The sequence below is a fragment of the Naegleria gruberi genome, assembly GCF_000004985.1.
Source record: "Naegleria gruberi genomic scaffold NAEGRscaffold_2, whole genome shotgun sequence".
Taxonomy (NCBI): domain Eukaryota; phylum Heterolobosea; class Eutetramitea; order Acrasida; family Naegleriidae; genus Naegleria; species Naegleria gruberi.
In genome coordinates this window covers 615,104-637,245 of record NW_003163325.1, presented here as the reverse complement: position 1 = coordinate 637,245, position 22,142 = coordinate 615,104, and the positions used below count along the sequence as shown (strand labels likewise).

The following is a 22,142-nucleotide window of genomic DNA, read 5'->3' as shown; positions in this document are numbered from 1 at the left end:
AATATTATTTTAATAACAACACTGTCATATCACAATTCTCGAAAAATGAATTAGGAGCAAAAAACTCAATGGTGGAATGAATTAGGAGCAAAAGAATCAATATTGAAATCCAAGATTAAACTCATTTCTGAAATTTTCAGGACAAAATAGATTTGCATAAGCCATTTGATAAATGGAATCCAAAATTGCCAACCTTTCCTCACCTAAATAATTAAATTTAGACCTGAATTCTTTCCATTCATCAAAGTTTACCTTATAATATTTTGGAACTAGACCAATTTTGAATAAAAGGTATCTAGCCAATTTAACTTGCCCAATAGATTTACAAAATCTGCAAGGAATAGTATTACCTAATTTGTAATTCAACTCATCAATTGCCTTATTAGCTTGTATTCTATCACTTTTAGTAATTTGAGCAAATCTCTTTTCAAACTCTACTGGATTATCATTTAAAAATTTCAAATACTTGCCCAACTCATCCACTGACTCATAGTCATCAATGTTAATGTACATGGATTTTGGGAAATTGAAGGAGTGAATATTTGGTGCACCCTTGTAGATCATTAGAATTTTAGCACCCTTTTCAAGAGCTTTCATTCCTTCAAAGAATTTTTCAGTAATGTAATCTGGTACGAGTGAATTTTCCATGGCAAAATAGAATTTACAATTATTTTCCAATTCAAAGGCCTTTCCCCCTGGACCTTCTTGTGCATTGTTAAAACATTTTCCATATTGCCGCACTGGAACATATTGACCTAATTTACGAAGCAGTAAAAGTCTTCTTAGTGGCAATTGACCACCAGCAATACAATTGGAAATGAATGCACAAATGGATGAGTGGGTTGGATTTTTAGATGCAAATTTTGGAGAGTCTAAATCAATTGGTTGATACAAATAGTTAATCCATACTGTACAATTCTTCATAAAACAAGAAGTAATATCTATATGAGAATTAGAAAATCTTTGCATGGAATCCTTATCATTGACAAGTTGAATCTTGTTTGATAATCTTTCCTCTACAAGTGCTTCACTATTCATATAAATTGAAAGAGTTCTCATTCCTCTCCAAACATTTTCACCATTCAAATCATCAATTTTGGCAGATAATTGTTGTAAACCTTCCATTGATGAAACATGTTCCAAATCAAAATTTGTTAAACTCTGCCAAAGAGAACCAATAACTTTCTTTTCACTGTGAAGTGGTTTAGAAATGTACTTGTAAGGCTCATGGTAATAATACAGTACAGCATCCAATTGATTACCCATATTAAATTCACGTATGGCATCATTGAAAGGATATATTTGACATGAGTGTTGATATTTACAATTATCCTTTACACTAAATGTCCTAAAATAATTAAACATATTTGGCGAAGTTATTCTCTCTGTATCAAATCCAAACCTAGTCATGACTCTATCTTTAAATTTAGTAGTACCCAACAAACTAAACTGTTCCAATTGATTTTTATACCATTGATAGGATCCAACAGTAGTTTCCTTATTGGTCAGCAAGATTGCTATCAAATCATGAATGTTAAATGATTTTGGAAATGATGGTGATGATCGAATGTGCTGATGTAGAAATGTTACTTCATTCCATTTAGTATTTGGTAAATTATAGCCATCACCAATGGATGTTATCCTCCTCGGAAAGACAATAAATAGAAAATAAAAAAGTAAAATATTAATAATAATGCTGAAAATAATTAAATAATTGGAAATTGATTTTTGTGTAAATTGTTGTTCATTGTGAATGAATTGATTTGATGTTTGTAAATTAATGATGGGTTCTTCATCAAGTTTTTTTCTGTTTACTAATCCAGAGGTGGCAGCCGATGGATGAATCATTTTTTTTGGACTTGTGAATTGTTGTGGACATCATTAGTGCGGTTCTATCGAATTTCCTTTTAGTTGGATAAAGTCGTCGAAAATTAGATTGAAAAATTGAATCGAATTTCTTTATAAAATCGTTTAAGGATGCAATTTAAGAACAAAGAACTGGAGGAAAAGGAATCTGGTTCTTTAAATATTGATTATTTACTTCGAAAACTGTTTATGTAAGGGGATGTAGCTCACATGGTAGAGCGCTTCTTTAGCATGGAAGAGGTACGGGGATCGATACCCCGCATCTCCACTAAGTTTTTTACTTTGCAAGTCTTCTTTGCTTCAGTTTTAATAGCACCCTATTCTTATATTCCTTCTTCATTCCCCCTTTTACCCCCGCATCTCCACACATTTTATTATGAAGAATTTCATATCACAATGCAATAATTGTCATTGGCAATTTTTTTTATTAATAATTAATAAATTTAAAAAAATGGCTCACCAATTCAATTTTGATTTATCGGATGAAATTGATGAAAGATATGACGATGATATGGATCAAGACTATGATCAAAATATAAATTTTACTGGAGATGACTATGGTTATGGTGATGATGAAGATTTTGTTGGAAGTTATTCTCAACCGCCAAATGTGGGCGATAATTTAGATAAACAACAAAGAAATCCAACAACACCAAACCGAAAACAAGATTCCGGTCTAAATAATCATGTTGTTATTGGTAGTGTTGGGGTTGGTGCTAATATGGCCAATGAGCAAAAATTAAGTTCAAGTCTCAGAAAGTCCATAGCACAAAATAATAATTCTCTCGATGATGATAAACCTCGTATCTTGCTCATGGGTTTAAGAAGAAGTGGTAAATCAAGTATTCAAAAAGTTGTCTTCCAGAAAATGTCGCCACACGAAACTTTATTCTTGGAATCAACTAACAAAATTGTAAAGAATGATATTTCGAATAATACCTTTGTACAATTTCAAATTTGGGACTTCCCTGGACAAATTGATTTATTTGGAGATACACAAAATTTTGAATGTGAATTAATTTTCAGTGGTTGTGGAGCCATAGTATATGTTGTTGATGCTCAAGACAATTACTTGGACAGTATTAGCAAATTGGCTGAAACCATTCAAGAGGCAAGCAAAGTCAATGATCAAATTGCTTTTGAGATTTTTATTCACAAAATGGACGGTATTAGTGATGATCACAAAATTCAAATCCAACAAGATATTCAACAAAGACTTAATGATGAATTGAATGATTCCGAAGTTAAAGTACCACCAAATGTCAAGATTAGATTCCACATGACAAGTATTTATGATCACTCTATTTTTGAAGCTTTCAGTAAGGTTATTCAAAAATTAATTCCACAATTACCAACATTGGAAAACTTGTTGGATATGCTCGTTACAAATTCCAGATTAGAAAAGGCCTTCCTTTTCGATGTTGTTTCTAAAATTTATATTGCCACAGATGCAACACCTGTTGATAATACTACCTATGAGTTGTGTAGTGATATGATTGATGTTGTCATTGATATAAGTTGTATTTATGGAAATAGAATTAATGGAAATGAGGGATCAAGCAGTGCCTATGATGAAGAAACAGGAGCTGTCATTAAACTCAATAATGGAACAGTATTATATTTACGAGAGGTCAATAAGTATTTGGCTTTGGTTTGCCTATTAACAAAGGACAGTTATGAAAAGGTTGGACTCATTAATTATAACTTTGATATTTTCAAGCAAGCTATTGAGAATGTATTCCAGGTTCGTTCCACACTTCAAAAGAAGAAACGAGATATTAAAAAGAAGAAGGAACAAGCAAATAATAAACAATAATTATTTGATATTTCAAACTGCCTTAGCAACAATATTTGGTATTGAATGTGTAGTGGTCGCTCTTTGTGCTGAGAAATCACTGTATTTTGCCTCAACATTATTAATAAAAAATATCAAACCCCACCCAACAACGCGAGGAAGAAAAATCTAGATTCAAAAAATGCTTCCCCATGATGAAGAGGATTTGTTAAATGGTGGTGATTGGGATGTTGGATTGGGTGGTTTTTCATCCAGACAAACAACCAACAAGAAATTGGGTTTTTCAACAACAAAGGATTTTACTACAGCTGGTGATAAAACAAACAGCTCATCCAATTTAACTAACAACAAAAAAACCAATGATACATCAACATTATTATCATCAGCTTATAATTTAAATGGAATTGATAGTGATGAAGATAACGATGATGAAAACGAAGGTTTGGCCTCCAGTAACAAACACGATGGTGAAACTTTACCTTCCGATTTATTACAACAACAAAATATGGGACAAGATAGATTTGAAGTTGAAGAAATCAAGTTTGAATTTTCTAAATCTTTCACTCATGTTCGCGCATCAAAAGGAAATTTATTATTGGCCACAAATCAAAATACTTGTATCTATGTTGATGATGATTTTGAAAGATATAGAGAATTTAGATTATCCCACAATGATGATGATGATGATGAAAAAATACACAAGTGCTTCATTGATCCATCTGGTTTCCACGTTTTGATATCAATGACCAATGGTGATAACTATTATTTTAACACACAATATAACAAGAACCCAAAATTGGTTGCCAAATTGAAAAATATGATAATTGAAAGTATTGGATGGGATGCAGAACAATGTAATAGAGAAGAAACTGGAACTATTTTATTGGGTACTAATGACAGTAAGATTTTCGAATGTATTCTCTATGATGATTTGAAAGATCCAGTTAAAAACTCATTGAAATTACTTTTCGACTTTAACGATTGCGACATGTTGGTCAGTACTGGACCAATTACAGGAATTGAAATTGAACACTTCCCAAAGACTAAGAATTCATTCAACACCTATTTGGTTCTTGTTTCTACAAGATTGAGAATGTTCGAATTTATTGGAGGTCCTACTCTTCAAGATGTATTTGCTTCATACAAACAATCATTTGATTTGTTAAAATATAAGGAATTGCCTGCAAAGAGAAGTGACATGTTACCAAATAGTGAATTGCACTTATTCAAAAAGGATTCATCCTCTCTCACTGATCAAGAATCATTTGCATGGCTCAGTAATGCTGGTGTTTATCATGGTGTTTTGAACTTTGCAAATCCTCAATCTAGACAAAGTGGCACAAGTATTATAACTGAGAGCGAAGTAATTCAATATGATAATAAGAGTTCATCTCAAGTTATTTCAATTGCTATTAGCGAATTCCACATGTTTGTATTGTATCCTGAAAAGTTACAAATTTTAATGCAACCACCAGGTCTATGTACTGCTAGTAGCGTTAACCCAATGATGTTAAGCTCATTATTGGTTGATCCAATGAATGACAATCAAACTAATCAACAGGGTATTCAAGGCATTGATAAATTCTTTGGATATGGCACCACTGATAATTCAAACATTACTGGAAGTAGTAATAATTTAAATCTCTTCATGGCTTCCCTTACAAATGTTGGCGAAATCTCCTTGTCAGACATTAGGGTTGTCTATCAAAAAACCTTCCCAGTTGGAACATGTGGTGAATTGATTGGAATGTGTACAGATACTTCCAATAGATTCATTTATTTGTATAGTAATTCAAGTGTTTGGAGAATTTTGATAGAGGATGAGGAAAGAGATGTTTGGAAATTGTACTTGGAACAAGCTTTGGATCCTAAATCTTCTAAGGAATCCTATTTTGATGTTGCCTTCAAATTATGTAAACAAGATCCAAAAACAAAAGATATTGTATTATCTGCAAAGGCTGACTATTTCTTCAAAGTTGGTAGATTCAATGATGCTGCCAACATTTATGCCATGACGTCCAAGAGTTTTGAACAAGTTTCCATAGCTTTCCATAACAAGGGTCAAAAAGATGCTTTACGTATCTATGTTTTGGCCAAATTACAATCTCTTAAAAAGAATATCAAAACAGAAAATCAAGATGCAACACAATTATGTTGTTTGTGTACCTGGTTAACAGAAATGTATTTGGATAAGATTAACGAATTGTATGATTTGGTTTCACTTCAATCTCAACAAACACGTGACATTACAAGCTCTAATCAAGTGAGCTTTGAAGAACAATATACAGTCATTAAGAATGAGTTTAGAAAGTTCCTCGAAGATAACAAGAAATACTTAAACAAGGAAACAACATTCAGATTGATTACCAGTCACGGCCAAACAGAAGAAGTTTTGTACTATGCCATGCTTATTGAAGATTATGAAAGAGTTATTAGCCACTGTATTACTGAAAAGGAGTATAGTGAAGCTTTAGAAATTCTTAACAAGTTTTGTACAACAAGAGCGTACGAAGATTACTTTTACAAGTTTTCTCCAATATTAATGCAACATTTACCAAAGGAAACTGTCAATACATTGACACAAAAACGTTTCTTGGATTCTGGTAAATTAATCCCTGCGCTGATGAGATACATTTCCCATCAACAAGCCTCTATGAATAATACTGGTAGTCTACCACCAATCACTCTCAATAGCACTTTCCATACTCTAACTAACAACCTTAATATCACTACAGCTCTCTCCAGTAACAATTCCATGTTGTCAAGCTATACTAAAAAGAAGTCTCCAGAAGATGATGATGAAGATGCCCTGACTGAATCTCTCGACGAAGATGATGATAATGCCAAAATTACACAAAAACTCAACGAAAATCAACAATTTTCCTCACTCTTGACAAATGATCAACAAAATCACGTCATTAGATACTTGGAGTGGTGTATCAAGAAACAAGAGAATGAAGATCCAGCTATCCACAATTTACTTTTAACATTGTATGCTGATTTAGATGATGATGAAAAACTCTTGACCTTCCTGGATACAGAAGGTGAAAATAATTTCTATGATCCAAAGTATGCTCTTCGTGTTTGCAGTCAAAAGAAAAAGATAGAGGCATGTGTTAGATTATACAGTGCTATGCAATTATTTGATGACGCTGTGGATCTCGCCTTGGAAAATGATGACATTGACTTGGCCAGAGAATGTGCTGATAAACCTGATGATGATGAAAATAGGAAAAAGTTGTGGCTCAAGATTGCAAAGCATGTTATTAACCATAATACTGGTGTCAAACAGGCTATTGAATTTTTGAGCTATACCGACAAGATCAAATTAGAAGATATTTTACCATACTTCCCTGATTTTTCTAGAATTGATGACTTTAAGGAAGAAATTTGTAAATCATTGGATCAATATAAGAATGAAATTGAAAAGTTGAAAAATGATATGCAATTGGCAACTCAAACAGCTAGTGAGATTAGAGAAGATATTAAGGAGTTGAAACATCGTTATGGGTTTATTACTTCCAATGCCAAATGTGATCTTTCATCCAAGTCTGTTTTAACAACAGATTTCTACTTATTCCCTTGCCAACATGTTTTCAGAGCTGATGCCCTTGTCGAAGAGGTTATCAAGCACACCAAATCTGAAAATGGCAGAGAAAAGTTAAAACAATTAGAGGAAAAGAGAAGACTCTACAATAGACAAGTTGAATTATTGAATGCCAATAGTAGTAGTGGTAATCAAAGTTCTGGTTCCAATAGTGGTCTCCTCGATCAAAAGGAATTGTCTCAACTCCAAGATGAGTTGAGAGAGTTGGATGAAATCTTATCCTCTGAATGTCCACTATGTGGTGAAATGATGATTAATTCTATTGATGAAGGTTTCATTGCAAGTGATGAAAATCAAAGTGAAATTCTCTCTTGGTCCATCAATTAAGCTCAGGGTCTATGTAAAAATAAATCACTTTATTTAAAATTCTTATTCTTGCCCTCTTTTTAATGGACTGTTCTTTTAATTAGCAATCTTCTCTGGTTTTCAAAGGAAAGAGTTTGAAACATTTCAGAATTGAAAGCTTAAAGTCATAAATGGCATCTGGATAATTCTTTACAAATAATTATAATTGTAATCTGTTAGACAGCTTGTGAAATATTAATAATCTTTCTTTTTTGAAATCTTAAAATTGAAATTTTTATTTTTACAAATATTTACAATCATCTCCTTCCAGAAGAAGAATATCTAATATACACAATATATGATATAAGTATTGCTACCAACACTATTAATAAATCCAATATCCAAACAGTTGACTTTTTTGGTACTGTTTTTGTGTTTGATTCTCCACTTTTTTGTACAGACGGTTTTGTGGTTGTGGCTGGTTGTGGTGTTGGACCTCCACGTGATACAACCTTATTTTCGTAATGATGGTGAGTGTGATCAGTATTATTACAACAACGTTTTTCCTCACATGTTGATTCCTCAATTATTGAGGTAGATGTTTGTATAGTTTCACTCGTATTGTTAGTAGTAATAGTAGCAGTAGTTGTATTTGAATTGGTATTATTACTAGATGATGATGCTACAACTTGGGGTGTCTTGAGTACTTCATCATTACAAGTTCCACATACATCACATTTCCATTTTCTAGATTGATTGGCCATTCGTTTTCTGACACTGTCTGGATAATCAATACTTCCAATACCTTTGGCTTCGGTTGGGAAAAATCCTTGTAGTGCAATTAGTACAGTTCTAATACCCCATTGTGGTGTCCAACTTTCAGGGTGATAGGAAGTGAGTGAGAGGCAAATCTTTGTATTTACTTCAAATCTTCCACTGGGAGTTAATAATACAATATCTGGTGGTTTGTGAGGATATTCAGGTGGAAGAATAATTCTACCATGATAAATACCTCCTTCAAAAGCACTTTCTTTTGGTCCAGCTATAGTAAAGTGCCATTCAAATAAATTATCTTCAAGAGGATGTGCTTCATATTCGGGTGATGGATTTTTTTGTAATTCTCTCATCTCACTCATAATTCTTTTTATGCCATGATGACTCTTATTTACAACAGATGATGATCCGCTTTGTGTTGTTTTATTTGGTGAGACTTGTTCAACACCACCAGTTTTTGTTCCTGTTACCTCTGTAGGTGGCTCAGCAGTGTTGGTGCTCATTTTTTTTTAAAGAGATTTAAATAGACCAATCGCTTTTATTGGAAGGACTGCATCAAGAAAAAGGAATGAAAAACACGTGTTTCTAAAATCAAATTAAAATGTGTGAAACAACACTTCATGTAATAAGAGAAATGAAATTATGTACATTTTCAATTTATTAAAAATCACTGTCTGGAGTAGTAACGGTTTCAGATTGCTCATCAAAAACTTTGTTCTTTCTCTTTCTTTCAATAATTGCAAAAATAATTCTAGCAACAAATCTAATAACATATCCATATGGGATACCAAGAAAACCAATGGAAACAGTCAAGCACCATTGATACCAGTTGAGTGGAATGGTTTGAGTAAAGTTAGATGGGTGAGTGCCATCAGCCTTTCCTGTGGCAAGCAATGAAGGGTCATAGTATGCAAAATTTACCATTAAAATTTGCAAAACAATAATAATTACACTGATAACAACAAACATGATACTCTTGTGCAATCCTGAAAAGATATTGTACTCAAAATTGATCTTTCTTGCATTGTACTCATTGAATACTTGACAAAACACGAATGCATTGAAAACAACAGTTCTTACTTCATCATCATCTCTTGCGAAGGAGAATGAACCAGCTCTGTATGTCTTAGCACCATAGTAAAGTACAAACAAAACAGTAAGTTGGAAAACAGCCTGGGCAATCAAAAAGATCCACATCTTAACGGTTATTAGACCTTCTTTTCTTCCATGAGGTTTTCTGTCCAACAATTCAGGGATTGGGGGTTCAGTGGCGAGCGCAAGAGCTGCAAAGGTGTCCATGATCAAGTTAATCCACAACATTTGCACAGGACTGAGAGGAGGCTTAAATCCACCCGAGTGGTTAACAAAAGTTGAGCTGATAGCACAAACAATGGTCAAAACCAAGGCAACAATATTGACAGTCAATTGGAAGGTTAAGAACTTTCTGATATTTTCAAAGATAGATCTGCCCCACAAAACGCTTTTCACAATTGAAGAAAAATTGTCATCTAGAATAATGATATCTGATGCTTCCTTAGCAACTTGAGTTCCACTCAAACCCATACTCAAACCAACATCAGCCTCTTTAAGAGCAGGAGCATCATTAGTACCGTCTCCTGTGACAGCAACTACATCACCTCTCTTCTTTAAATATTTGACAAGATTATACTTATCTGTTGGAGAACTTCTAGCCATAACTTGGAGTCTTGGAAGAATTTCATGAACTTGTTCTGGAGTCATTTTTCTAAAATCAGGACCTTCAATGGCAATACCATCCTTGCTCAAGATACCACATTCCCTAGCAATATATTTGGCAGTAAGAATATTGTCACCAGTAACCATTCTAACAATAATACCAGATTTTTTACATTGGGCAATAGCTGCTGGGACTTCTGGTCTGAGAGGATCCTTAATACCAACAACACCAATACAGATGAGATTTTCTTCCAAACTTACTGGATCCAAGTTATCAAGATATGTTGTTTCTTCCTCCCTTGAAGAAAAATCAACCTCTGGATTTACATCTCTATATGCAAGACAGATTGTTCTGAGGCCTTGATTGGCCATTTCTTCAATGTAACGCACAATTTCTTGTTCTTTTTCCTTAGTCATAGTCTCAAGACTTCCATCTGATCTCATATATTTAGAGCAAAGTTTGACAACAATTTCAGAGGCACCCTTTGTAAATAACCTATATTTTGTATCTCCATCAGGATTTGGAATTAAGGTACTCATTCTTTTGAGCTTGGATGAGAATGGAAGTTGCAAATGACATCCTCTTTCTTCGCTCATCAGGTCTGATCTTCGTTCTCTGTAGGAATCGATTGTTTGATTGAGATGTTTGACAATCAAAAGCAAAAGAGCTGCCTCCGTTTTACTTCCCTGAGTGGCATACTCCTTATTCTTATTATCTTCATTCTTTACAAGATTTGCTTTGGAATTTACCACAATACCATCAATCAAAATTTGAAGAATGTTTGAGCTCAGGGTGGATAATAACGATCCAAGCTGATCTCCAAAATAACGACCTCCAAAGTAAGCATGGGTCACTCTCATTTGATTCAAAGTAAGTGTACCAGTCTTGTCGGAGCAAATATTGTTTGCTCCTCCCATGGTTTCACAAGCCGCCAAGTGACGAACCAAGTTTTGGTCTTTCATCATTTTACGCACAGAGTAAGCTAAAGCAATAGTGACAGCCAATGGTAAACCTTCAGGAACAGCAACAACAATAATGGTTAAAGCAATGACAAAGAACTTGACAATTTCAACAATATTCTTATCAGCCCATGCTTCTTCAAATCCATTTGTTGAATCATTCCATGTTGTGGTGTACATTAACTTTTTAATCCAATAACCAATTAGAAGGACCACTAGAGTACAGGCAGCAAAGAGCATACCCACCTTACCAATATTTACAGAGAGTTGGTCTAGCTTTTGTTCGAGTGGGGTTTCTCCCTTATCTTCATCAGCCTCCTTTAAACTTTGAAGAGTTCTTCCCCATTCACTATTTACACCAATACCAACAATAATCATTTTACCAGATCCTTCAGCAACTGTACAACCACTGAGTAAGAATGGACTTTCTGTGGTATTTTTCTTAATGAGATCAGGTTCGCCTGTCATGACAGATTCGTCCGTTTTTAACTGATTTGATTCAATACACAGTCCGTCACCTGGAATACCATCACCTTGTTCAATTTCAACAATATCGCCGACAAGGATACTGTCTACAAGAATACTGTGATTGTTTCCATTTCTAATTACTTTGACTTGAACTTTCTTAGACTCTTTTGTGAGTGATCTAAACTTTCTTTCCTTAGAGTAGTCATTTACAGTAACTACAGTTGTAACAATAGCTACAGCCAACAAAATTGCACAGCCTTCAATCCAACCATATGGTCTTTCCTCCTCTTCATCTGGGAAAGCAACACCGAAAACCATAGAAAAGAAAGCAAATACCAGAAGAATAATTAGTGTTGTATCATTAAGCGAGTCAAAGAATATTCTAATAAGACTTCTAGCAGGTGGTTCGGGATAGACGTTGATGCCAAAGGTATTAATTCTTTCTTCAAAGTCTCCCTCTTTATCCCAATCAATACCTCTTTTGAGGTCTGTTCGTAAGAGTTTCGATAGACCTGTGAATCCTCCCCATTGGGATAAGATATTTAGGTTTTTAGTTTGATGCATCTCCGTTAATTCCTCCACTGTAAGACCAAAAGAGCCATTACTCATACTGGAAGCCTTATGGTGAGAATCATCTTTAGTGTTCATGTTTTTACTTGAGGAACGTTGTACAAAATGTGCACCTTTGTTTTCTTCTGCGGATTTTTCTTGTTGATGATACGATGATTCCATGGAATAAGTTAAACCTATTACACTCCCTAAAAAGTGTAAATACTAGTGGACAAGCAAGTTATACTTGTGATGCGATAATATTAAATAATTTTAACAGAAGCAATTATCCAATATTTGTGCTGACTAATAACAAGTGAGCTTGGGAGTGTATTAAGGCTTTTTTTTTAGAGAATTTACGTATTTATCGTGCAGTTGTGTAACGCGGGAAAGTTAAACCGTTGAATATTCACCACTGCCCCACCAATTATTAGGATAAAGTCGTGAACAAATTGAAACGGTCAAAAAAATAGCCTTAATACAATATATGAACTTGATGTTGAATTTTTATTGTAAAGAAATGATATTTTAATAGTGGTGCATTTAATGCTCTCTCCAGAAATGAAAGACCCAGCCACTTTTCTTCCTATATTAATATCAAACAGTAATGAAGATGAACTATTTCATCAGATCCTTTGTGTAAAAAGAAAGAATAATATTTGAAACAAGGTAACAAACAATACAAAATATAAGTTTTTCAATATATTTTAGAGGTTGTTGTTCCATTTTCTTTCTTTGTTATAAAAAAGATTCTTTAAATTTCTCAAAGGATGGAAATTGTCACTTGTTTAATAAAAATAGAAGAAAAAATGTTGATTGTTGGAGGTGGAAAGTCCACCATCAATAACAACAACAACACATCACCACCAACAACCACAACAACGAACATTCGGCAACTTTCTCCTTCTACCAATCCTCACATAACTACCACCAATCATAATTATAACAATTTGAACATTCCCGGATTGTCATTGACCACTAGTAGTGATGTGAGCATTCCATCATCATTAAATTCTTCATCCAATTCGAATAATATAATTTCTTCATTTAATTCATCATCATCATCACCATCATCCATAAATGCTTCAACAATACCACCAACATCTTCACCATCATCATCACCTGCAAAATATGTAAAATCTCATCGAAGTAGGAAGGGTTTATTTGGTCAGAAGAGAAATAGTAGTGTCAAGTATGCAAATTCTGTCGTTTCAATGAGAACATTGGATGATGATAGGAGAATTACGATACATGGAAATGTAATTTCTAATCAAATGTTGATTGGATTGGATGAAAATGGATCAATGAGAAATTTATATGGTTTGGCATCTGATTTACCAAATGAAATTTTGATTAAAATATTTACATATTTGAATGGAATTTCATTTTATAGAGTTTGTTTGGTTTGTAAGAGTTGGTACAGAGCTTGTGAAGATGAAATTTTATGGGAACAAGGTAATGATTTTATTTACACACATTTAATTTAATCATATTTATAATAATTACTTTGAAATATGTGTGTGCCTTTTTATATATTTGATAATTTTAATAATGATGATAAATTCACACGATAATTTGTACTAATATATGCTTGGGACAGTTTGTTCAATGATTTATCCAAATGAAACTCAGAAAATGCAAAAATCAAATAATAGACGAAACAAGATTACAAAATTCAAAAATATTTATTCAGAAATTGTGTATAATGATTTTATATTGTTAAAAACAGGATCATTCGAGAAAAAAGATATCAAATTTAAAAAGTCACCGTGGAGTAAAGAAGATTACATTTTCTTCCATTCACCCAATAATAATAATGGAAACTCCACTTCTAATAATGGTAATAACAGTGCAAATCATTTAAATTCAGCTCTAGTTTCTACTGGTAGTGAGGAAAATGTCTTGAGTATTTCACCTTCAAGTGCAGTTAATCAATCAATGCCTGTTAAAATTGTGGGTAAGTAGGGGCTTGTTATGTTTTTTACAATAACTTTTTGTTGACAAAGTGGTTGGAGATGGTAAGTTTCTTGGTTAATAATTATTTTTGTAAATAATTCATTATTTATAGGTGCTGTTGGAAAGACTTCATTGTTGGGGAGGTTTGCCAATGATGAATTTTTATCAGATCAATATCTTCCAACTATTTTTGATAATTTTACAACATATTCAACATTTGATAACAAGACATGGGCTGTCACTATTATAGATACTGCTGGATCAGAAGATTATGACAAAATAAGGTATGTTTTTATTGAAATGTTGCTTTAAAATCAAATTGATAGACCTCTGAGTTATACAGGATGTGACTTGTTTATATGTTGTTTTGATTTAATGAACACATCGAGCTTTCAAAATGTTTTAAATATTTGGATAAGAGAATTAAATTTATGTGCACCAAATGTTCCAATCCTTTTATGTGGAACCAAATTGGATTTGAGAATATCGAATATCAACGAATCAGGTTCACTCAAATATTATATCGATTCTAAATTTTCAAAGTATGGAGTGGTCACATTTGATGAAGGAGTGGCATTGGCCAACAAGATTGGTAATTGTGTTGGATATATTGAAACTTCTGCTAAATCAGGACAAGGTGTTAAGAAGTGCATTGGTAAGTTTTCGGTTTTGAAACATTTCTCACACGATTTAATAGAAACAGCAATATCATACAGCTGTAAATATTCCCTGTCGCAATTAGTGAGATACATGCCTAGATCGCCAACAACTGGCTCACCTAACAGCGATAACGGAACGATACCCAACAAGAGAAACAGTAATTGTATAATAGAGTAACAATTTTGATTAATTATAGTATATTAGGAAAGTTTAAAAATTGAATTTGACAAGGTTGAAATTATTGTAACATTCTTATTATCTCCACGTTTTTGTAAAATAAAAAGTAGATCAGTAATGTACCTCTTGATTTGGTACTGATTAAGTAAAATGTCCAATGTTTCATTATTAGAGTCTGGAGACATTCGTACGATGGTAGTGATGAGATGGAATAATGCAAGTGATAATTGTAAACTTCCTTCGACTGTCTCCATCTCTGCAGATTCAACCAATTGTCCATCCCTGTTCTGATAAACATCCATCAAATAGTTCACTTGAAAGTGTAATAAATCCACACATTCAAATAACAAATTAAAATGCTCAAATAGTATGATGCGTTCATAATCGTTTTGTCTGAATGAACAAATATCTTTCAACAAATTAGTTATTGATTTCTTCAATAGTAATTCCTTCTCCTCCTTAAATGAAAACATGATTAAATTGAGTACTTGTTCATTTTTACACAAGTATCTTGTGAATCTATTGTCATAAATTTTCTCATAATTCACTTGTTCTGAACTCTTTGTGTACATGGTCAATAAATTACTCCAGATCATTATACAATAGTATCGAATGAGTGAGTGCTTGGAAAATGTCAAGTTTTTCAATATGGTTACAAAATTAAGTTTTTCATGATGAAATTCGATAATAAATTTGTGACAGGATGGATGAGTAGAAATTCCATAAATTAATTGCACTAAAACAAATTCTAATATTGGATCTGATTTGGTAATTAAATTGTGAATATTTCCAAGAATGTTAATTTTAGGATTGGTGATAGCTTGAATAGTAAATTTCTCGCTTTGTAATATTAAAATGTACAATATATTCATGTCTTTACAATGTTAAATTTAAAATTAATTAATATAAACACTTACATTGAATTCTAGTTGATGATTGTTGTGAATTAAGAGACCAATAAATAATTTCATTCACAATTTTAGGATTATTAACAATATTTGAAATTATAGCAACATTCTTGATAAATAGAGTGAAAATACATTTTCCTAGGGAAAGAATAACATTCTCATCGGTACATAGCAATAAATGTTCAGTGTTTTTTAAAAACTATGAATATTAAATCTCAAAAATTCATAAACTCAAACTTACATTGAAATTCTTCAAAATTACATTTTCATCCTGTACATTGGCAACTAGTTGGCCAAATATTGATAATGATAGTTGAACTAGAGTATTGTCATCACATCTCATCAATAAGTTTGTAGTATTTAAAAATTTAACTAAATTATCGTATCCAATTTGATTATCACTTGTAAATAAGATATTCCTCTTGTATCTTTCTCCCTCTTGTTTTGAATTATTCACTCCAGAAGGCGATAAATAAAGCAATTGTTCAAACATTTCCTTATTAATTTGTAAAACCTCCAAATGCTTTTTCGAATATTGCAAATTATTCTTCTCCTCGCTATTCAATGATTGACAATACAAGTGACCTAAAATTGCATATGCCAACCAAATAATATCAATGGAAAACAAGAATGATTCACTTGCATTGAATACTGAATCACCTTTTAAATTGAATATTTTCATTGCTTGGTGTTTTGTAAAATCCTTTTCCATAAAGAATTGATAAAAATCATCCAATCTAAAAATTGAAAGCAAGACATCAATTGAATCATTTCCAACCAAAACTAAACAATGCAATAAAATCCACAAACAAGTATGAATCTGTTTCTCCCTCTTGAAAAACTCCTTACTATTAACATCCTCCAAAGTAGTATCTGGCTTGATTATTCGTGCAAGTTTATGAAATAACATTTCCTTGAAAATAGCCTGTTTACATGTATTATAATCTCTCAAAAGACTAATTAATTGATTTAATTTCTTCTTATCATTTAATTTCATTTCAACAAACACTGTTGATCCACTATTTGAATTATCGGGAAGAAAGTGAAAAGGGAATATTTCATTCATCAAATAGGATAAATTATATAACGAATTATTTTCTTCGGAATTAGCAGTAGTAGTAGTAGTAATAGATGATGGTGATGATGAATTAAAATGATTATATAATTTTTGTGCCAAATAAACAAGTAAAAATCCACCACCTCCTATTCCACTCCCAACAAGTAGCAAATTATTTGAAGACATTTTTTTGTGTATCATGTTGATTTAAATTTCTCTTGCCAGACAGACAACACTGTGAAACTAATGAACAATCTTTTTATACTTATGTCAACAAAAAAGTACCAACATTGTGGTGAGCTTTGGTTCATGGTTTACATGTTTTGTAATCTCTTAGAAGAAGATAAAGTTAAAAGGTGGCCTTAATTGTCTAATGTTATAAACTTTAAAGTAGAGTTCTGTTACAAGCACCAATACATATTGCACATTAATAACTTTAGGATTTAAACCTTGAAGAAATATATTGTACAAAAAAAATTCGTTCAATATGAGTCACCAAGAAGTTGTTTATCCAATCCTGTTCGAAGAACCTGTTCTTCGCACAGATTTAACCACCTCTGAATTGTACACCATCTCAAAAGAAGGAGAAGGAAGTTTATTCGGGTTTCCTTCAAACTCTATGGAAACAAGGAATTATAAAAACCTTCTAGATGTTTGTCTTTCTTCCAGCAATACTATCTTTGAAGCAACTGAAAAATCCCTAGAATTAGGTGAGGAAAACCTAGAGTTGAAGAAAGAGAATGAAGAATTGAAAGAACAAACCAGTATGGAAAAGAAAAAAATGGATGTATTATTTGAACAAATTCAAGTCGTCAGAAAAGAAAATGCTGAGACTAGGAAAGAATTGATGGCAGAAATGCAAGCCCTTAAAAGAGAACTATCCGATTATAAGAAAGAGAATTCGGATGAAATACAAGCCCTTATAAGAGAGCATGCAGAAGAAATACAAGCCCTCAGAAGAGAGCATTCTGAAGAAATACAAGCCCTTAGAAGAGAGCATGCAGAAGAAATACAATCCCTTAAAAAAGAAGTTAAGAAGTTAAATAAGATGGTTATCAAGTTGATCCCTCATTATTGTGAGCAGTTGGTTTCATCTACCGGTAACTTGTTAAAGAAATTGCTTGATAATGTTGGAGCAGATTACTTTACAGAACAATTAATTAGTGAGGGAAAACATCTCTATGCACCAATTTCTTTGATTGAATTCAACAAGTTTCGCGTATTTGCAGATAAGGTATATGAAGAAAGAAACGCTATTTATCATAAATTAGTTTTGAACGAAGAGATTATTAAGGATGACCAAATGAAAGATATTTGCAAAAGACTGATGGCCAAATATCCAACTTCAACTGATCCAGAAGGTATCCTTAACTCTTTAATTGAGACGACCAAAGCCTAATTTAAAAACAGTGATGAATAAATTGAAGCAGTAGAAATTAAAAATAGAACCTGTAGTGCTCTTTGGCCTGGTGGTGAAAAATTGGAAAAGAATTATTAAAAAAAATGATCATCAAAAAGAGAACCAACAAGGCCTCTACTGAAAATCAACGTGCGGAGAAGAAGAAGAAAATAGAGGATGGCAATGAGGAGGGTACTATGAATCAAGTTTTGGAGGAAATTGCAACAAATCATGCTCAGGAAGTGGAAGTGGAATTGAATAATTTAAAACCTACTAATAGTGGAAAGAATGAGAAATCAAACAATTCAATACTTGCTGTATCAACGAAACAAAACAAAAAGGCACAACTAGGAATACATCAAACAATTATAAATGCCAATAGAGAAGAAAAACAAGACGAAACTTACATGGATAGAATAACCTCAACAAATGTCAATGAATTTGATGATTTGGATAATAAGAAAAAGAAGGATCTAGGGCCTACAAAAGTATCTAAGAGTGTCAGAGTTACCAGTAGAATGGATTATCAACCAGACATATGCAAGGACTATTACGAGACTGGTTTTTGTGGCTATGGAGACAATTGTAAATTTGCTCACGTTCGTGAACAACATGTAAGCTCTATTGAGCATTCTAAAAAGTGGGAACAAGAACAAAAAAAGAAATTGGAAGCTCAATCAACCAAGGATATGAGAGCAGAAGGAGAGGAACAAGTGCCACATGCTTGCTTTATTTGTAAAAAGACTTTCAATGATCCAGTGGTGACGATATGTGGACACTATTTCTGTAGCAAATGTGCATTGGAAAAATATAATGCTGGTAAAAATCCTAATTGTCAATGTTGTGGAAATAATACAAAGGGAGTTTTCAATACAGCTCACAAACTCAAAAAGAAGAATTAAAATTAAAACTGCAACTCTAGGACACTCTTTAATTGAAAATTCAATAAATTGTGCAAATTTCATACAAAATCTCAGTTCATTTGCTGTTGAAAAAATACAAAAAATGCCTCAAAGTAATAGTGAAGCTCAGTTGTTGCCACAGGTTGTTCCAACATGTCCAGATAAAAATACAAAAGCCTCAATGAGATGGAAATTGTTGAAAAACTTTCTCCTCAAAAAACAATCATCCAATGAATCGGCAATGAGTGTTACTAGATGTGTCTCAAGTTATGGATGGTTGGATCAAAATTATATTTCCGAGCATTTTGTAGATGATCAACCACAACATCAAGAAGGATACAGAATGGCTTGTTTTTCATTGAAGGAAAATAATTTGAGCATCAATCTTCGTTTAAAAACTGAAACAACCATGCAAGATTTGGATATTGCTGACAAGGATCATGTTGATAATACTGGAAATATTTGTGTATGGCCATCAGAGGAAATTCTTGCTCACTATTGTATAAATTATTTAGGAAGTGAATTCTTTGAGAATAGGAGAGTATTGGAGATTGGATGTGGAGTGGGAGTTGGAGGTTTGTTGATTGCCAAACAATTTCCATCCATTAAGGAAATTGTACTCACTGACGGTAATGAGTCAGTGATTGAAAATTTAAAGTATAATATCAAGCAACATTTGACTGAATTTAAATCCAATATGAGCTCTTCTCAATTGTTATGGCAAGACGACAAAGAAATTGAAAAAATTGGTTCATTTGATGTAATTCTTGCTGCTGATTGTTTGTTTTTCGAATCATTCCATAGAGATTTGTCAATCCTGTTGAAAAGAGTTGGAGAAAAGAGTGGAGCAACAGTAATCATGTTTAATCCAAGGAGAGGCAAAAGTTTGGACAATTTTCTTGCCATTTTCAAGGAGCAATGTCCAAATGCAATTGTCAATTTGGAAGAAAGGTATGATGAAAGGACATTTGAGAAACATCTATCGTTTGTAACAGAAAATCCACTGTATTCTAAAGAGAATCACTATCCTATTCTAATGGAAATCAAGTTTTAAAAGTCTATCTCTGTGGATTTGGTGTGATATAATCATACAAGTCAAAGGCCTTATCTTTCAATATGATTTGCAATACTCCATTATTTTCTGGAGCACTCTTGTCCACACAAAATTTTCTCCTCAAACACTAATTGTTTTAAGCATAATATTAACATGATATCGTAAGGAAATAACAAGTCATTGTTAAACTTACATTCCAGAAACGAAACTCTTGAATTCCATCACTCATGAAATAGGTTGACATGTTACTTTCCACAATCTTTTTATAAATGCATAACTGTTCCTCTGAGGTGAATAAAATTGGTAATGTGAGTGTATTGGCACCCTGTTGTTGAACGAGTGGTTTATAATCAGATCCAAATTGATTCAACAAATCAGGAGCAAATGGTTTGACCTTATGCGAGAGGGGAATAATTGCCCTGGAGAAACCTCTCGGTTCTACAAATTCTCTGACATATGTCTTGATACTGTATGTTAGTTTGGTTTCAATAATTTCATCAATGGATTTTTTGGAAATAATTCTCTGCTCATCATTTGTGTTGGCAAGTTGAGAAATTGATAATAATATTCTTGAAAGGAAAATTTTCAAAACTGCATTAAATTTAGTATGAAAATAATTTTGATTAATAAATATCTTTGAAATATATCTTTGAAACATACAGTGATAAGAATTATTGGTATCAAAACAAAATAATTTTTCCAAATTCCAATAACAACACTCCTCTGCAACATCATTAAATATTTTCTCAACTTGTTCTTGGTTGACTAATTTTACCAAATCAACCAATGTCGTTACTTCTGCCTTAACCTTATGTCCAACAGCTATATTTATCCATTATTATTAAATAAATGATAAAATAAAATTAATAATAAATATAACATTATTAAAAATAATAAATACATACTAATAATGGATGAATCATTCCATGCAAAATATCTATTGCCCACAACAGGAACTAATTGAAAGAATGGACCATTTTCCTCATTTGGATATTTTTCCAAAACTCGATGTTGAAAATGATCATTAACAGCAACAACACCAATACCAATACTCAAAACACAATCACCTTTGGATTGAGTATCAGATAAACCTCTATTTCTATATAAAAATCTACGTTTAAAACGTTCTTTTAAAACACAATCTTGTGCAATAGTTTCTAATTGTCTTGGATTCTTCTTTTCACATTTTAAATATTTCAATTTTTGGACGAAAATATCCCTCGCATCTAATTCCTTGTATGATAATTTATCTTCCGGATATTGATCTGTACAATAGTAAACTTCACCCATTGCAATTGGTTTCGAATCAGTTTCTTCAATTAAATCAGACGAATCGAATAATTGATTTGTAAAATATAAACAAGTGGTAACATGAGCATCTTCAATAGGTTTAGTCTTCTTAACAGGTTGTGGTATTTGTTGTGGTTGAACATCATCCGACATTTCTTCATCGACCACATCAGACAAGGCTGTGAAGAAGTCAAATTTCCGATCAATTCAAATTGAATAACATTTAATTCACAGTTGAAAAGTTATCAGCAAGAAGTAGTTGTTGGGTCATTCTCAACAACTTGCAAGTAACACACACTTACCACTTTTTGAGAGTGACTTGGAGGAAAAGATATTTCGAATGAACATATTTTTTTTTGATGTGAATCGTAGAGTGATAGGAGACATTTAAGAGGTTTCACGACCATTAATATTATTATCAATTATTGTTTATGATTTTCATGAATCAAAGGTTATAATGCAGCCGATATTCTTAGAAGAAAAAATTCATTTTTATCTTGGAACCAAAAGCATTTTATTAAATGGCATTTTTAAGATGCAAAGAGTTGTTAAATAGTGGAGAATGTCTTGATGATGAAAACTTATCCCGCATATTTAACTCAACAACTTGTATGACGAGTCAGTGATTATTAAGAGGTCTTCTTTACCTGATTATGCAATGTAGGCGATTTTTAGTTAATAATAATTGAACCCCATTTTACATTTTATTTTCTTCTTGTGATCGATTGCTTTCAAACAAT

General features: G+C 32.5%; 10 protein-coding genes and 1 non-coding gene across 11 annotated transcripts; 6 read left to right on the top strand and 5 right to left on the bottom strand.

The window, feature by feature from the left end:
* Nucleotides 1–96: 96 nt before the first annotated feature.
* On the bottom strand, nucleotides 97–1,848 carry NAEGRDRAFT_61972 (uncharacterized protein; the record flags this gene model as incomplete). The annotated part of the gene is made up of 1 exon (XM_002682656.1): nucleotides 97–1,848. The coding sequence occupies one exon, from the start codon at nucleotides 1,846–1,848 to the stop codon at nucleotides 97–99; it is 1,752 nt and encodes a 583-aa protein (XP_002682702.1).
* A 213-nt stretch (nucleotides 1,849–2,061) lies between these two features.
* On the top strand, nucleotides 2,062–2,134 carry NAEGRDRAFT_t15. Its single transcript has one exon. It is a non-coding gene; the product is annotated as a tRNA-Ala (tRNA).
* Nucleotides 2,135–2,587: 453 nt separating this feature from the next.
* On the top strand, nucleotides 2,588–3,682 carry NAEGRDRAFT_60190 (uncharacterized protein; the record flags this gene model as incomplete). The annotated part of the gene is made up of 1 exon (XM_002682868.1): nucleotides 2,588–3,682. One exon carries the CDS (start codon nucleotides 2,588–2,590, stop codon nucleotides 3,680–3,682), a length of 1,095 nt encoding a protein of 364 aa, XP_002682914.1.
* Nucleotides 3,683–3,842: 160 nt separating this feature from the next.
* On the top strand, nucleotides 3,843–7,638 carry NAEGRDRAFT_56631 (vacuolar protein sorting protein; the record flags this gene model as incomplete). The annotated part of the gene is made up of 1 exon (XM_002682867.1): nucleotides 3,843–7,638. The coding sequence occupies one exon, from the start codon at nucleotides 3,843–3,845 to the stop codon at nucleotides 7,593–7,595; it is 3,753 nt and encodes a 1,250-aa protein (XP_002682913.1). The 3' UTR covers nucleotides 7,596–7,638.
* A 189-nt stretch (nucleotides 7,639–7,827) lies between these two features.
* Nucleotides 7,828–8,830, bottom strand: NAEGRDRAFT_77930 (UBCc domain-containing protein; the record flags this gene model as incomplete). Its single annotated transcript, XM_002682655.1, has 1 exon — nucleotides 7,828–8,830. The coding sequence occupies one exon, from the start codon at nucleotides 8,828–8,830 to the stop codon at nucleotides 7,871–7,873; it is 960 nt and encodes a 319-aa protein (XP_002682701.1). The 3' UTR covers nucleotides 7,828–7,870.
* A 157-nt stretch (nucleotides 8,831–8,987) lies between these two features.
* On the bottom strand, nucleotides 8,988–12,059 carry NAEGRDRAFT_29706 (uncharacterized protein; the record flags this gene model as incomplete). Its single annotated transcript, XM_002682654.1, has 1 exon — nucleotides 8,988–12,059. The coding sequence occupies one exon, from the start codon at nucleotides 12,057–12,059 to the stop codon at nucleotides 8,988–8,990; it is 3,072 nt and encodes a 1,023-aa protein (XP_002682700.1).
* Nucleotides 12,060–12,813: 754 nt separating this feature from the next.
* Nucleotides 12,814–14,939, top strand: NAEGRDRAFT_77928 (rho family small GTPase). Its single transcript, XM_002682866.1, has 6 exons — nucleotides 12,814–13,454; nucleotides 13,600–13,956; nucleotides 14,006–14,017; nucleotides 14,068–14,239; nucleotides 14,282–14,610; nucleotides 14,653–14,939. The coding sequence occupies exons 1-6, from the start codon at nucleotides 13,214–13,216 to the stop codon at nucleotides 14,790–14,792; spliced, it is 1,251 nt and encodes a 416-aa protein (XP_002682912.1). The 5' UTR covers nucleotides 12,814–13,213; the 3' UTR covers nucleotides 14,793–14,939.
* A 984-nt stretch (nucleotides 14,940–15,923) lies between these two features.
* On the bottom strand, nucleotides 15,924–16,943 carry NAEGRDRAFT_61965 (uncharacterized protein; the record flags this gene model as incomplete). Its single annotated transcript, XM_002682653.1, has 1 exon — nucleotides 15,924–16,943. The coding sequence occupies one exon, from the start codon at nucleotides 16,941–16,943 to the stop codon at nucleotides 15,924–15,926; it is 1,020 nt and encodes a 339-aa protein (XP_002682699.1).
* A 301-nt stretch (nucleotides 16,944–17,244) lies between these two features.
* NAEGRDRAFT_61964 (uncharacterized protein) lies at nucleotides 17,245–18,156 on the top strand (the record flags this gene model as incomplete). Its single annotated transcript, XM_002682865.1, has 1 exon — nucleotides 17,245–18,156. One exon carries the CDS (start codon nucleotides 17,245–17,247, stop codon nucleotides 18,154–18,156), a length of 912 nt encoding a protein of 303 aa, XP_002682911.1.
* A 104-nt stretch (nucleotides 18,157–18,260) lies between these two features.
* Nucleotides 18,261–19,058, top strand: NAEGRDRAFT_61963 (uncharacterized protein; the record flags this gene model as incomplete). Its single annotated transcript, XM_002682864.1, has 1 exon — nucleotides 18,261–19,058. One exon carries the CDS (start codon nucleotides 18,261–18,263, stop codon nucleotides 19,056–19,058), a length of 798 nt encoding a protein of 265 aa, XP_002682910.1.
* Nucleotides 19,059–20,116: 1,058 nt separating this feature from the next.
* Nucleotides 20,117–21,750, bottom strand: NAEGRDRAFT_61962 (uncharacterized protein; the record flags this gene model as incomplete). Its single annotated transcript, XM_002682652.1, has 5 exons — nucleotides 20,117–20,239; nucleotides 20,306–20,703; nucleotides 20,773–20,934; nucleotides 21,018–21,581; nucleotides 21,705–21,750. The coding sequence occupies 5 exons, from the start codon at nucleotides 21,748–21,750 to the stop codon at nucleotides 20,117–20,119; spliced, it is 1,293 nt and encodes a 430-aa protein (XP_002682698.1).
* Nucleotides 21,751–22,142: the final 392 nt, after the last annotated feature.